The 15,675-nt window shown below is 37.5% G+C and overlaps 1 protein-coding gene across 2 annotated transcripts; it reads right to left on the bottom strand.

Moving 5' to 3' along the window:
- Positions 1-7,530: 7,530 nt before the first annotated feature.
- On the bottom strand, positions 7,531-15,292 carry OLFML1 (olfactomedin like 1). Of its 2 annotated transcripts, none has more exons than XM_054068340.1 (3): positions 14,771-15,292; positions 12,567-12,852; positions 7,531-9,936 (listed from the first exon to the last, which is right to left on the bottom strand). In XM_054068340.1, the coding sequence occupies exons 1-3, from the start codon at positions 14,894-14,896 to the stop codon at positions 9,158-9,160; spliced, it is 1,191 nt and encodes a 396-aa protein (XP_053924315.1). In that variant the 5' UTR covers positions 14,897-15,292; the 3' UTR covers positions 7,531-9,157. The 2 variants fall into 2 exon arrangements, with proteins under 2 accessions (XP_053924315.1, XP_009562105.2); XM_009563810.2 differs by having other exon boundaries at positions 12,567-12,855; positions 14,771-15,286.
- Positions 15,293-15,675: the final 383 nt, after the last annotated feature.

Here is a 15,675-nt window from a genome sequence, read left to right as displayed (position 1 = left end):
TTGATGATAATTTGACATTGTGAGCAATAGCAGACAAAAATGACAGCAAATGTTAATATATCCAAAAAGTTTGCTTTAGCTGGAAGTATATGGTAGGTAACACCTTCCTTGCCCTATAGTTCTGTTAGAGGGAGTCACTAAAATCATAGCTCATAAAATCAACTGCAACTTAATTGTGTCTCATGGATTTCTGTGCTGTGCTCTGCCTGATAAACCTGGTTTATGCTGCAGGAGTAGCTGGATGTATGTGGGTGGGGAGCACTCAAATGTTTTCTTCTGAAAAAAATTAGATCTCTTCTGCTGTGCAAGAGAAAGGAGGTGCTTTGTTTCAGTTTATGAAATAAGCTTTAGATACATGGTTTTATGGTTCTGATTTCACCTGGAAAACTATAATGGCATGTATGGTTTTTTTATAATTGTACAGTTGCATGCTCTTTTTTTTTGTTCCTGTTTGTACACGTGCACTTGTACATGTCAGAAACATAGAAGTATATGACTAATGCCAACATATTTTAAATTGCTTAGAAAAAAATCGTGCATTTATTGGTTAGTAGAACAAACCATTGTTTTCAGTACAAATTGGATATGAAAAAGATTTATTCAAAGTACGTATCGTATAAGTTATGGTATTAGTAAATTGGGGAATGAATGATATTTATTTGAAATTTAATAAGAAGTTATTTGTTGATCAGATTGAATAGGAATGCAGTGGTATCAAACGTGCACAAGAATGGGGATATGTTATTTTTCTTTTGATATTAATGCCATGATATCAAAAGGATGTGGGGTAACCTGGAGGCTGTTTCAGTCTGTCTGCATGCAAATCCTCTGAACTTAGAGCAATATACTTTGACTTTACTGCTGTCATCAATCTTGCAATTTTTTTTGACTTTTTGACTTACTTAATAGCAAACTTTTTTTCTGGATCTAGTCACTAACTTCCATAATAGTGGAGAAAACAAGCATTACGTGGCATTCAGCAGAATTGCTTCTGCTAAAAAGATTATGAAAATAAAATCTTTTTTAGATCCTGGTAGAAGATAACATTTTGCATGGTGATATTAGTTCTGCCCACATTTCAGAGCTGATTGTTTCTGGGGCTGAAGTACCTGATTTCAGATGGTTGCCTCAGTTTTCTGGATCCATATAGAGAACAGCTAATGCTTTAAATAGAATTTTGTACCCATTCTGAAAGAAAACCTTTTCTGTCAAAGTTGTTTTTACCAGCTGCATATGTGGCACTGGAAAGCTGGCATTAAAGCAGCATACGTCTTGCAGACGTATTAAAATTGCTTTTAGAAATACAGAATGAGCAGAGAGCCAAAGTAAATCTTTGTAGGTCTCATAGACAGAGACATCCATCCACAGGGCACAGAATCAATTTCAAATTGAGTATGTGCACAGGAAATTACATTGACACTTTATCTTCTAATCCTCAGTTGAAGTAAATGGACAGTGATAGTGCAAGCAGTATAAGGCTAGGCCTTAAAAGAAAAAGCAATTGGGCATATGTGTTGTTTAAGTTTAACATTCTGGTAAAACTGTATTTAAACCCCCACAAAAATGCTTAGCTCATCCTGGGTATTTGTTAATGGTTACAGGTAACTTCAGGTATTACAAGGGATAACAAAAAAAGTAGAAAGTATAAGATCAGTGCTGGTCCTCAAAATACTGGAAAGAGGATTACTTACCAAATAGTACTTAGATAACAGATAAATATATAAGAAGTTCATGCTCTAACTCATTGCATTAGCAATTAGTGTTCATATGTTGGATTCTTTCCTTTTCCAGCTAACCAAGAATAATAAAACTGTGATTAACTCTGAGGTCACACAACAATCTAGTTTAGTAATCCTCTATTTAAATGATTTTTACTTGCACTTTCTAATAAAAAATATTGTTTCCTACCTCATGTATCATAAACATAGGACAAAAGAACGCAGGTAGGAGTTAGAAAATGATCAATTTTTCAGTAGGTTTATACCAACCGCTTATTTCAAAGCAAATGAATGAAACATCAGATCACACAGACTGAGTATCCCATGTACAGATACAGAAAGGTTGGTCTAGTCAAATGATTTTTATCAGCTTTGGAGGTTCGTCAGTTTTCAGGAGGGGCACAGGTTCCTAGAGAGCAAATAGACACCTGACAGTACACTAATTTTTCTGAGTGATCTTCTCAGGATAGCTTAGAAAGTGCCCAGAGACGATAACTCCTCTCTGCTGGTGACTACTGTTGTGAATCACTTGTCAAAATGCAACCCAAGCCTGTATTGTTCCTGACAGAGAAAGCTGCAAATCTCCTGTCACTGAAAGTTTCTAAGATAAAAAAGCCTGTGCCAAGGTTCACTAGCCTTGTAGTCAGAGAGTCTTCTGATGTCTAACCTGATTGCGGTTTGAATTACTTCTGTCTGTCAGAGATATGGAAGACAGATACTTCCCTTCTGCTCTCCCACAGCTCTTTACATATTTGAAGCTTGGGGTTTTTTGTAATTGTGCAGTTGATCATTCCTGCCTAAGTACAGTTCTTTGCTCTTGTCCTTACTGAATTACACCCCAGGCTTTTCTGACCATTTTCCAGACTAGTTTTATTAGAAATGAGGCAAAAAATTCAGTCCTTACTAACAGCCAGACCTGGAAATACTCGGTTTAGCTCACAGCAAACAACATCGAGGTAGGAGGAAGGGGTACTAGTATTTACTTCAGAATACCAAAGAGTTTCTTTAAAATAATTACTTTGTAAGAGCATATTCTTGCAGGCTTATCTAAAACTTCATGTAGGCCTGAACAAAAATGAGATGCCTGACCACTCATATAGATCAATACAGTCTTGCATACGAACAAATGTAACATATTACAGTATTTTATATATATTTTGCAATAACGGACTCCAAGAGAAATTACACTAATTGTTGATGCTGTCAGTATTGACAGTGGGACAGATGACTGTGTAATCCCCAGATGACACCAACAAAAATTTTTTGAAACTATATAGATACGTATGTGTGTATGTGCACAGCACATGCATTTGGACATCTAACACTGGAAAAAGTTGAGAAGGTCATAAATTAAACCTACTCCTAAAACTGACAATCCTACTATACCGGGTATGTGTGTGCACCCCCTTTTTGTATATAACCTCTAGGTGACCTTATTTTCATATTACTGGGTACAAGGTTTTTTTTTTTTTTCTTGAAATAAACTGTTTGTTTCAAGCATAAGAAAATAATTTTACACTTTAAAGTTACTAAAAAAATTAACAAAGCTCCAATATTTGCCTTTTCTCATACGTATTTCACACTAACTCACTGTAAGAGATTTGTTTCTTGTAGACCTTGTTTCTTAGGGAAACTCCCTCTGATTTGCTGATTCTTGTGCAGGGTCAGTTATGCAGCGTTATCCCTTAAAATTTGGGCAACCATTAGCAACATTTTGTTTTTTGAAATGCCTTGTCTAGTTGCAGTAATGGCATCACAGAATTTTATGGCACATTTAATGGCACTGGAGATATTTTAGATAGCCTTTTCAGTGTGAACATGATTCATGGGATGTATAAAAGAGCAAAAATTTGCCTCCCTTTTAAGTCAGCTTTCTGAAGTATTCATGCCAACACTGCCCAATTTTATGTGATCCAAATAAGCTAACTTTTAAACAAAGAAAGAAAACATCAGGACTCTTGTAGAGACATGCAAGTGTGACATGATGGAGATACAGTAGAAGTTAGAAACTTCCAGTTGCACCAGGAGGCTGTGGATTAGGCCCTTAATAGAAATAAATGGATGAAAATGTCATCATGAAGAAATCTCTATATGAATCAATCTGTTTAGGAGAGAGACAAATGGTACAGGCAGAGTTCTTACCAATATAATGCAACATAAACAGTGACCATCATTGTCTATCAATGAATACAAAATCCCTTTCTCGCTTTAGGTGATGCCAAGCACCATGCCAATTCTCTGGCAGGAAATCACCCCACTGCCATTCGCCAGCACATAATACCGCCTTGCCTATACATTGCAGTTCCTCCACATTTGTAAATGGAGCTTGTTTGCACTTTTGCTTGGTTTTCAGTAACTGCACTCCTTGGATTGTATATTCCATTTGCTGAGCTTAGGGCTCAATATAGTGCATGTCTAATGAAAAAAAGTGTTATCTTCTTATATGCAATGCAAATGCATGAAAAGTTCAAATAACTCAAAGAGCCACAGGTCCCAGTTTTTGCCTCAGGAGGAGCTATTCCTTTATATTACAACTGCATCATAATGGTTTTGGTTCTGCAGTTTCTTTTCTAAACTTTATGCACGTCACTGCAGCAATGTCCTCTGATTGGTGACAAGCATACAGAGTGGGAAACAGCACATGCGGAAAACATGCACTGTTATGTAGCAGGTTGACAGTAAACATCTAATAATTACATTGCTTAGTTATGAAATCACCAGTAATAAACACGTTGTGTGCATTTTTCTTATATGGTGGCTGCTTGCATGAATGTTAAAATGAGTTCTCATCCTCCAAATCCAGGCAGATGTGAACGAAGAAGAAAAAGAGAGAGAAAGATTATTTTCTGGGAAACTAGCATCTGTCTAATGGGCACTATAAAAAAACCCTAGTTATACCAGCATAATTTACACCACATAATTTACACTAGCTGCTATACTAGTGAAGCAGTTGCTTTTAGCATACAGTCCACAGATTCTTGGCATTCACAAAATCCAGAGAAGAAAGCACACTGTTATCAGGAAGTTTAAATTCATCATACAGGTTTCAATAAATAAGGCAGGCTGAAAAGCCTCCTATCTATGATAATTCCGATTGCTTCAAGCACAAAAAGCACATAATCCTTGCAGATTACTCCAGCCTAAACCATCCCTCTGCATAAGAGCTGGCAGAAAGAATGGAGGGCATGGAAGATGAGGAGTATCTGTGCAATGAAACCCTGCTATCTAATCACACCATGGGAAGGGGAGGTTATAATTTAATACAGGAAAAGGATAAGGTAACTGGCGTCAGTGAAGAGAGGGTCTTTTATCACAGTCAAAGCGCTGAGAATGGCTGTTGTTACAAGCATTATGATCCTGCTGTCACAGCAGAGAGTGCTGGATTCTACTCTGAGACCTGCAGTGAAGAGGACCTGTCTGTAGAGTCAGAAAATGAAATTGCAGCACTGGAAAAGCAAAAAGCAAGTGATTCAGGTGAAACTGGCACATGGAGAAAGCAGAACATGGAAGGACTTGAGCTCTTCGGACAACAGTTATCTAGATGGTGAAGGTAGAGGTCATAAATGATCATTCATGTGCTTTTTGTTCCCGTTAAAGACTTCTGTGTGCTAATCTTCTTGTACCAATTTCATTCCCATGGTAACAATCAATCATATAATCTACCTGAACTGAAAGCCAATGCCCTCTCTCATGGCTTAATACAGCCTTGTGAAGATTGCTTTGTCCTCAGTTTTTGGAGACTGGTAATGTGGAGCCCATTATTCACTTCAGATATTTGTGATTCTTTCCTTTCTGATTCTGAATACACAGTCCTTGTGTTTGCCCTTTGTCATCCAGAGCTAACCAAATGTCTCTTCTGACTTTCTAAAAAATATCAGTTTGCACGCTGCCATTTATGAAAATGAACCAAATCATATCAGGCCGTGGGCAAACCATTCTATGATTCTGTGATATTTATGTATGAAATTACTTTCTCCTCCAGGCTCCTCATAGGCTTTCCCTCTTTCCTGAATATTATCTGATCAGTCATGTATTCACACGCTTGACTTTCTCAACTGCATCATTACTGCAGTAAACCCAAGAAACTTGTCACTACAGTTCACAAAATTCATATGCTACCCCAATCCAGAGCCCATTTCCCAGCTTATTCCATGCTTCAGGACCAGCAGCCTAATCTATGTTGTGTTCCAGGAAAGAAGTGTGCAAGACTGGAGTGTTTTGAGCTGCTCTTTGTTTTTGCCATAGTTGTGGTGTAGCATCTCAGTGAACCTCTCAGAGGAATGCAGGAATCAGACCATATTTTGTGTTAGAGAAGAACACCGAACATATCTCCAGGGATTAAAAAAAAAAAAAAGAAGCAGTGAGAAAGTTTGTCCTTAAAACTAGAAAACAGGGCAAGGGTGACCCTCAGACTGAGAAGAACCGCTACCATCTCCAGCTCCTTGTGTGAGTCAGTACAAAAGGTCAAAGGACAGCAGGCCCTCCCCTCCTCTCTCAGAGCTCTGTGCGGAGGAAAGTGCATCCCTGACAATGCTCTAGGGGCAGGACATTGGGAAAAAGGGTCTGTGCAACACTTGGCAGTTGGCAATTCCTTTACAGAGTTCTGGGAGACCTCATGCAGGTCAGCTGCACCTCCCTTTCCTGCCAGCAGGATGTCTGGGTGCTTTGCCTCCTCTCAGCCACTGTTGGGCACAAGGGGCTCCACCACCGTCAGGGAGCTGGGTCATTAGGGGGTCACTGAGGATCCCTGACCCTCCTGGAACACCTTTGCTGCCATCTCGTCCAGGAGAGCCCAGGGATGGGATGAGAAAAGGGCTGGAGCCCAGGCACACAAGGAGAGGTGGAGGGCAGCAGAAGGGCACAGGGGAGTGATCCCCAGGACAGGGAGCCTCAGCACCCAAGCTTGAGAAGTGGGCCCATGTGAACCTCATGAGATTCCACAAGACCGAGTGCAAGGTCCTGCACCTGGGTTGGGGCAACCCCCCCGTATCAATAGGCGATGAAGACATTGAGAGCAGCTCTATGGAGTATGACTTGGGGGTACTGGTCAGGGAAAAACTGGACATGAGCTGGCAGTGTGTGCTCACAGTACAGAAAGCCATCCATATCTTGGGCTGCATCAAAAGTAGTGCAGTGATTCTGCTTCTCTGTTCCACTCTGGTAATACTCCACTTGGAGTATTATGTCCATCTCTGGAGTCCTCAGCGCAAGAAAGACATGGACCTGTTGGAGTGTGTCCAGAGGAGGACCACAAAAATGATTAGAGGGATGGAACAATTCTCCTATGAGGAAAAACTGAAAGGTGGTGGTGTTGAGATTTGAATTACACAGGCTAATTCAACGATGCCTCTTCTGTTCTTGCCCTCTTCTGTGTGTATGTAAATGGCTTGCCAACAAATCAGTATCAGGATTAACATCTTCAAATTGTTTGATTGTTCATATACATTTTGAACATTTGCCCTCCCCATGTTACTGAAACTCAGCTTTGAGATTCATGAAAACTGTTATTGTATTTTCTTTTCATTTCTTTCACATTTTGTACAGTCTGAAATAATCTAGCAAAGCTCATCCATATAAAAGCCTTTCCTTTTATCAAAACTAAGCAGTACCTTTAATTCATTACGATGCTTGGTTTCCAGGACAGCAAGGTTCAGAGAGGATCCTGCCTGAACTTCTGAGGATTACTCATTGAAATGTCTATATAGCATAATAATGCAGACTTTCTCTGTTGTATAATAGTGTAGAGTGTAGCAATTCCAAGAATGTCTTTTCTATAGAGCAGACTCAATACATATTTACATCAAAAGCCTTTATTTGTGAAGTATAGAAAATTACAAATCCTTTTGCAGTAAAAGATCTTAATGCATTCCAAAGGTGGCTAATACTGTGCTGTATTTCTCTGTCTGTTATTTTACTGATAAGGAATTAAAGGCCAAATAGTGGAATATGCCTTTGACCCATGGTCACAGAGGAAATCAGTGCCAGCTCACCCTACTTTCAGCCTGAGAATGTCTTTAACTGTGCTTCCTATGGCTTCTGTAACACAGAAGTAATGCTATAGTCTTTAAGGTGCTTAGAATGATATAGTTTCTTTCGCTAAAAGCTGAGCAGCACTATTGCAATCCAGCAGTCTGTACAGTCTTAGTTGTATGCTGGAACCCCTTTTCAAAATAATTCCCTGATGTCTGGCTGTTCTGTTGAAGCTATTTTAAAACAGAACAACAGTTCTTTCAGTGTGAAGAACAAAACAGACTTTATGTAGAAACAGCTGTGAGTTGCTTTTCAAGCATAGTTTTTTTTTGTGGAGTGAATTTTTTTTGTTATTGAACAGAAATGCAGCTGTCATTAAAATCTGAAATCTGCATCAAGTACCTGTGTTTCACAAGCAGAAGTGTAGTAAAAGTTAATATTATTTTTGAAACAACAATGTGTTTTTTTTATTTGCCTGGAGTTTATTATTCACAAACTCAGAACTGACCAGCGCCATGCCCTCACTCACACTGTTGTGCTCCTCAGGGCACCTTTTCTGTACAGGTATTTTGCTGGAGTCAGAGGATACAATAAGATCTCACTATGAGCAATGGAAGAGATTCGAAGTTTTGAGAAAGTGCTTCATAACTAGACACTGAAAGAGATGTTGAAAGACTTATAACAAAGGAAAAATCAAAGAGTGATATGTAAACCATTTAAAAATAGAGTATGGTACAGAAGGGATCACCTCTGAACACGCCTTCTGACACACGAGAAGTGATAAACTGAAAGAAATTGAAAGGTGTCAAATTAAAGCTGATAAAAATGAATGTTTAACTGTAGCTAATGTATTAACAGGATCAAAGTAGACTGTACAGCTATACGGATAACAAAAATGTGGAAATTCCATGGAAACATTCTAGAAGTTCAGTGATTAGGAATTATTCATTAAAAATAAACCACGTACGTACTCTTATGCTTTGTAATACAATTGCCTGTTAAAACTTATAAATAGTAACCTTAGAAGCATGTGATTTTAATGTTTACGAGAGGGCTTTCTACAGTGATCTTCATAGTAGTGAAGGTTGTCAGGTAATACATGTTGGGCAGGAAAGACTTTTGACTTGATTTCCATGGCACTGAGGAAGAATACATGTATTTGATAGGAAGAGAACATGTCAGAGCTGAATTCTTATATTTTTTTAAATTAACTTTAATCTTTAAGACTAATTTCTGTGTGTGGTTGTACATTCTGTGCTATTTAATCATCGAGTAATTCATAGTAATGGATTCTTCACATATCCTTAATTGCACAGAAGTTTAAGATAACTGCGGTATGTAAGCCTAAATTTATGTGAAATAGATGAAAGTTTTAACAGATGGGAATAATGTAATTTTAATACACTTTAACGACCATGTTGACATGCAACTGGTAGGTTTTAAGTATGTTTGGAATTATACTAAAGATTCTAAACTTTTTGCTTTGTGTGAAGCTTGTAAATGATCTGGGATCCATCACCCCAGGCAAAGAGTTGCTTTTCTTTAGGATTGTAATGTATAGCAGAATGGCTACCCTGACGTTTTGGAAAATACAATACTGGGATTTCGTAAGTGTTTACGGCATCCAGAACATCATAAACACATTGTACACGAGAAGTGCCTCCACTGGGAAAATTGTACACAACATAGATTGTGTTGCACGCCATAAAAGCTGCTTCAGCACCCTTGCTATTGCATGGTGTGTCCCATGTGTGCTCTACTGACATGGTTATGTGGTTGATTTTAGTAATTACAATGTTTCCTCCAGTCTCTGGTTCTGCGTGAATTGCCCAGAGCCCTTGCTCATCAACAGCAAGATCTATTTTTGTAGATGGAGAAAGCTGATAGGCAGGAATCCTTCCAGCCCCTGGCAGTTGCATTTGGTCAGTTATTTTTCTTTTCTGGATATTGAATTTAATAATCTCATTTAAGGAGCCATGTCTATGATAGAACAGGAAACCCTGATATACAATGTGACCAGTTCCTTCCCAGGGAAATGGCAAGGTGATTCTGCGAGCTTTTAGTGTATGATTGCTTTCCATGAATGCCATGATATTCGCAAACTCCAAAATAACATTATTTACAGAACCATTTAATAAATAAATCTTTGCATGCTTTTTGCCAGAATCTTTCATCCAAGAGCCGTGCTTATCTCCAGTCTTCTTAACTACCTTTAGGGACTTAATACCTGCAAGCATGTGGTCACAACCTGCAAGGAAACATCCAAAGGCAAAAAAAAAAAAGATTAGAATATCTGTGAATTTTCTAGTTTCCTTTCTTTGAATTACTGAGTTTCCTTTCAGTCTAACTATAAGGCCACAGTTAATGTGTCAGTAAGGGTGTCAGGAGTGTGGTTGTGGTAAGCAGTGTTGAAGTTAATTTTGTATGATATATTCAGCATCTCCTGATAAGGAAACTGCAAAGCTTCAGCTACACAGCATGTTGTTGTCTGCTCTATTAGACTAGTGTTATCCTAGAGGTATTCTATTTGTGTACCTGAGAGGAGACCAAGGGCAGAGTTAGTGATTCTCTGATTAGTCTTGTCAGTTCTTTTACAGGACTATGATTTTCACGCCAGAGAAGTGACTTCTGTTTTAGATCAACACAGTAAAATAATCAAATTTATTTCTTATTGAAGGCATACAAATTAAAATCCATTTTCCTCATATGCCATGTGTATTAGTATTTTTCTTTCAGGAGTCATCTTAGCCCCTGTTAGCCTTGGGTTACCTTCCCCAAATGGGGAACACCTACAGCATGAAGGAATTAGAACAGATACTATGATCACAAAATTGGGAACGCCCATACATTAAGGTGGTCATTAAATCAACTGGTGCAATGTCTGTGTTATCAATCCTTATGCTAGAAGCATGTCTGGTGGGATTACACAACTGTTTGCCTCATTACAGGAATAAAATTGCACCAGCAGAGAGTGAGTCATAGGTTTGGCTTAATTACTTTTGTATGTACTTTGCACAGATATTTAAGACCAAAAAGCACCAAGACTGGGAGGACTCAGGCATTTAGATCCCAGGATCTCTATCAAGGACCATCCTTTCCAGGAATAACTGTATTGCAAAGCATATTAATAAGCTTGTTTACCAAAGACAGTCATAAATTACAAGAGACACTATTTGAAGTTTAAAGAATTGCCTTTAGTGAAGTGCAGCCATTTTAGTAAACAGAAAAACAAAGCCCTAAAGTAGGAAATTCTGGCAGTAGATGAAATGGAGAGAGCAAAAACCTGCCACCTTATTTGCTCTGATATGAACCTATTGAAGTCAGTGGGAAGATTGCAGTTGCCTGTAGAAATCTTTCTGTCATTTGTGTGTACTGATACCTCTAACCAAAGCATTTGGCTGTTGCTGTTATAGCATTGGATTATTTTGTTGGAACTTCTGATTCTGGATGCATCTTCCCTGAGTAAGTCACAATAGCTTTTCCAAAACTAAAGTTTATTGATTAGATAGATTCTAGAAACTTGAAACTAGTCAAAATACCTAGGCAGCCTTAGCAACATCTTCCTCTTCTGAAGAAATAACCAAATTACTGCATGAAATCTATGAACAGTGTCTCTCTTCTTGAGAGAAGCTTTTTAACTTACTTTGGCTTTCATAACAGCTTGCAGGAAGACTGAGAAACTGAGACATTCACAGTGAACAGAAAGTTTACCAAAGTTTTTCGACATACTCCACAATGATATCTTCAAAGATCAACATTTCTTATCATACTCCAAAATATGCAAATGATAATTTCCCATTTGCCACTCAAAGTAGGACTAGGTATCAATTACTACATGTAAGAACAGTGATTCTACTTGATTTAATTTTTGTTTCAGCTCTGTGTGAACTGAAACCAAAACCAGCAACAAATCTGGTCAGCTGCCAAAGTTTAAGGAATAAAGTTTTGTTGCTGCCAAAGTTTAAGGAATAAATTGTAAACCTGTTTGTAAAATTAAATCTCTCTCATTCTGCTGAAGTTAGTGAAATTGTATGATTGATGATGCTAAACGTCTATTACCTGGCTTTTTAAAACATGGTAGTTTATATTTCTCTTTTTTTTTTCATTTCTTCTTTTGAATGAAAATGACTACTTGAATGAAAATGTCGACCTCAAGTATATGTAGAATATGTAATTTACATCTCTAACTCAACTTTCTTAAGGTAAACATACTTATAACTATATTAAAAAAAATTAATTTGTTTTTATAAAAGTATAGGTTGTGTATGTACTTTTCATACTAAGTACCTTAACGCTTAGTTTTCAATTCAGATCTGAGCTTTGCTTGCAGCTAAGCCAACGTGCTCTCTTGATAAAGTACATGGAGAGGAGAGGGAGTGAAAGAATAACAGAAGAGGACAGAAAAACTGATGCAAATTGTAGAAGTGAATTAAGTCTTTTTATCAACTTGTGAGTTCACTTCTGAGTTGACATTTTGAACCCTGCATACTCCAAAAAAAAAAAAGACCACCATAAATTGCTTGGTATAGCTGCAATACTCTGAAATGCACTGGCATTTTTTCTGGGACTTTGCATAACTTCAAAGGCTTTTTACATTACTTTATAATAAAAAGCATATTCCAAAGAATCAATTTGATGTATGGTAATTTGCAAAATAAATGTTTGAATTGTACTTTCTTCCCTCCCTCTCCTATACGGATTTTGTTGTTGTGTTGGCTTTTATTTTTAAGTCTAGTATTTGTACAGCCAGAACCTCATGCAGTTACCCGCGTAATTCACGTAACTCAGGAAAATCTGTTGCCCCTGTATCAGCATACATGCACTGGCTAGAAGACAGGCTCATTCAGATCAAAGTTCTGAAAAATAAGCAGTTCTTACTTGCATTAAGCATGAGTTTAAGTTTCTTTTTTTCTTCTGCTTCTTCAAATAGCTGCTGTTTCACCAGGTCTTCATGTACTTCTATACATGTATTAGAATCTCTGACAGATCCAATATAGTCGATGTCCCTTTGTGCCCGTTCAACTCTTGTTAGCAAGCTCTCTACTTCACTTTTAACCTCAGTCTTATAACTGTTCAGTCCTGCTAGGCGTGACAGTACCATCTTTGAAAAGTCTCGGAATTCTTCCACATAATCCAGTATGTCTTGGTTGCATTTTTCCAGCCTCTTCTTGAGTTAGAACAAAGGAAGAAAATCATGAATATAGGTGTATATTCCCTGCTTTCCAGCACCCCTGCCTGCATCTCTTTTAAACCAATAGTGTATTGCTGTATATCTACATGAATAGGACGTATTTGGTGTCACTAGCATTCATTGTTCTGGCAAAAATACAGATTTTTCTTCTTGATGTGGCTAGTGGCAACCAGATACTGCCTGAAGAGGGAAAAGTACTCCGGTAGAAACAGCTAGAGATACTGAAGGGCACATGATTACTTGCTTTCCAGAAACTTTTCAGATCTTGTCCTGTAGGACCACTGGTAAAGCAGTCTCAACAAGTTTTCTGCAGGAAATCTACAAACATTTCACATTTCATATTTCACATTTCACATTTCATATTTCACATAAATACACCTTGTCTGACTAAGACAGCATTTAGTGTGGATATTTTTCATCCTTTTAAAACGGAAAATGGAAATATTGACATGTGTTTGTGAAGATATGTTTTTAATTTTTGTCAAATTTTTTGCTGTATTTAAAAAAAAAATACAGATATTTCTTTACACCTAGATTTAAATTGTCAACATCTTTAAAAGTAAATAGAAGCCCTACTTCCACTTTGAGAAGATGAGTAAATTGGGCCAATATTTAAGTTCAAACACACAATCATAGTAGATCTAGGTGCTGGATTGGTGTTTATGATTTGGTGCTTTGTGCAGAGATTTCAGGTTTTTTGTTTTTAAGGTGGTCGTTTAATAGAGGATGTCAGAGTTTACTAAATGACTAGTGCAGTATGCAGGTGTTCCACATAATCTTGGCGGCAGTAGTTGGTTAGTTTGTTTTGCAAGGTGTATTTTTGTATGCCCTCCCCCTAACTATACTTGACCATAAGTCCCCAGGAAGTTGGGTGATTACTTTCTAAAAATCCTTCCTTTTAGGTATTTTCAAGGGTTCACTTCAATATCTGCCTCAGCTTTGTCCTGTTCTCTGTTTGGTACCTCTTGCACCTGATTCCACAAGTGAAATCATATAACTTTTGATTTGTGCCAAATGAATAGAAATTACCATATGAAGTTATTCTTGTACTGGCTAAGAAAATTCAAATCTCAGTCTACACAATGGAAACAAAATACTAGGCTTAATCCTTTGGTTATTTCTGTGTTGTGAATTTAAAACCAGTGAGAGCTTTGCACAAAAAGGGAATTTGATATGGGGCAAGTTAAAGCCTCTCTAAAACTGCCAAGGCAAGTCAGGAGCCAAGGACATGTTAATGATTTAAGATAAACTATGTATGAATACAGCATGCCAATACTGAAAAGGTATTTTGCACTTCTGGTAGTTTTTTTACTGCAGAAAAAGAAGCAGGTACCGGTCCTTTTAAATAATTAATTGAAAGCAAATACCTAGTTCAATCTGCCAGCTGTAAGGGCATTATTTCACCTCCTAGTTAAAATGCAGATACACTGCTGGTTTACATAGATGTATCTTAAACTACTCTTCCAGGTAGGTTCATCTGTACATAGGAAAAATACCTGATAAATTTCAGTCTCCTTGTTAATACTTGACAGCATTTCTACCGGTGACAATATGTTTATACTGTTCCCTATGACAGAATGTGACAGTGCTATAAACATTTGCGTAATTAGCTAAAGTCACTGGTGTTGTAAAAAATTATAAGTCATAACAAAATAAAAATAGAACATTCTGATATGATATCCTGTGATAAATAATGATGTGGTAATTAGGAATCATTATAGCTAAAGGTTTAGCTACAATTTTACTTATTTATTAGAAAAAGCTGGAAATTTATCTTCCTGATACTGTTTATCATACAAACTGTTCTGTGTTCACAGACATAGACCATTCATTCTTTTTCAAACCCCTTTTCAGTTAAGCAGTGTTACAGAATGATACAGCTAGCACGTACCTCTAAGGACAGGAGACGCCGGTCAATGTAGTTCATCAGTGCTGCGTCTTGCATCATATATTGTGCTGCTCCCATGATGCTTGTGAGGAATGGAACTAGCAAAAATCGGAGTTGCAAGACTACCATTGTTTCATAAAATTTTGAAGCAAAATAGTAATGAATTAATTGTACATGTGTGTATGTGGAGGGCAATCCAAAAAGCTACTGCCAGTCCAGGGTTCAATGAAATTTAACAGTGGTCCGATGCTGCGATGTGAAAAAGTGATACTAAAAATTACTAGGAAGTTAAAAATACTGTGGCTGCAAGTATTAAAAAGACTTAAAATGGCTGTTGCAGTTTGTCATTAAAAAAATAAAGTTGTGGAAAAGGAACTGAATGTGTTTATTTCTAGAAGCCAGATGACTGCTTTCCAGTTTGTGATCCTATGATCAATCCCAGCTGTTCAGTACTGACTCACATAAAGCCTGTAGGCCAGGTTTTATTAAACACAAATAAAAATAATTTATTTTCCCTCCTTCCTTCTCCCATCGGGTTTCTCATGTGACCAACACTGTGCAGTACGTACTTGATGTAAATCTGCATGGGTTCAAAGTCAGCAGAGCACTGGTCATGCTTTCACAGGAAGATCTGGTGCATAATGTCTGTAGATGTTTCAACAACCACAGCTGTTACGAAATCTAAACAATTGCTTTCACTTCCAATATTCCACCTATTAACAGCAGGACTGAAGACCATGATAAAATGATATTAAAAAAAATGTATCTTTTTCATTCCCTTTCCCCTCTTCTCTTGCCAACATTTTTCCGGCCAAAAGCAATATCCTTAACACAGTTCTGTGTTAATTTAATGAAGGCCTTGATAGATCTCTTCTTTCACAATAATAATTCTACTTAGGATGGCATAA

This window comes from Cuculus canorus, chromosome 5 (assembly GCF_017976375.1).
Source record: "Cuculus canorus isolate bCucCan1 chromosome 5, bCucCan1.pri, whole genome shotgun sequence".
Taxonomy (NCBI): domain Eukaryota; kingdom Metazoa; phylum Chordata; class Aves; order Cuculiformes; family Cuculidae; genus Cuculus; species Cuculus canorus.
Note: the sequence above shows the minus strand (reverse complement) of the source record. Positions and strands in the feature narration are given on the sequence as shown.

Coding starts and splice junctions, on each gene's coding strand:
- OLFML1 (XM_009563810.2), bottom strand. CDS start 14,896: ATGGTAGTCTTGCAACTCCGATTTTTGCTAGTTCCATTCCTCACAAGC. Junction 12,856..14,770: donor GGCGTCTCCTGTCCTTAGAG/GTACGTGCTAGC, acceptor TTCTAACTCAAG/AAGAGGCTGGAAAAATGCAA. Junction 9,937..12,566: donor TAAACTCATGCTTAATGCAA/GTAAGAACTGCT, acceptor GTTTCCTTGCAG/GTTGTGACCACATGCTTGCA.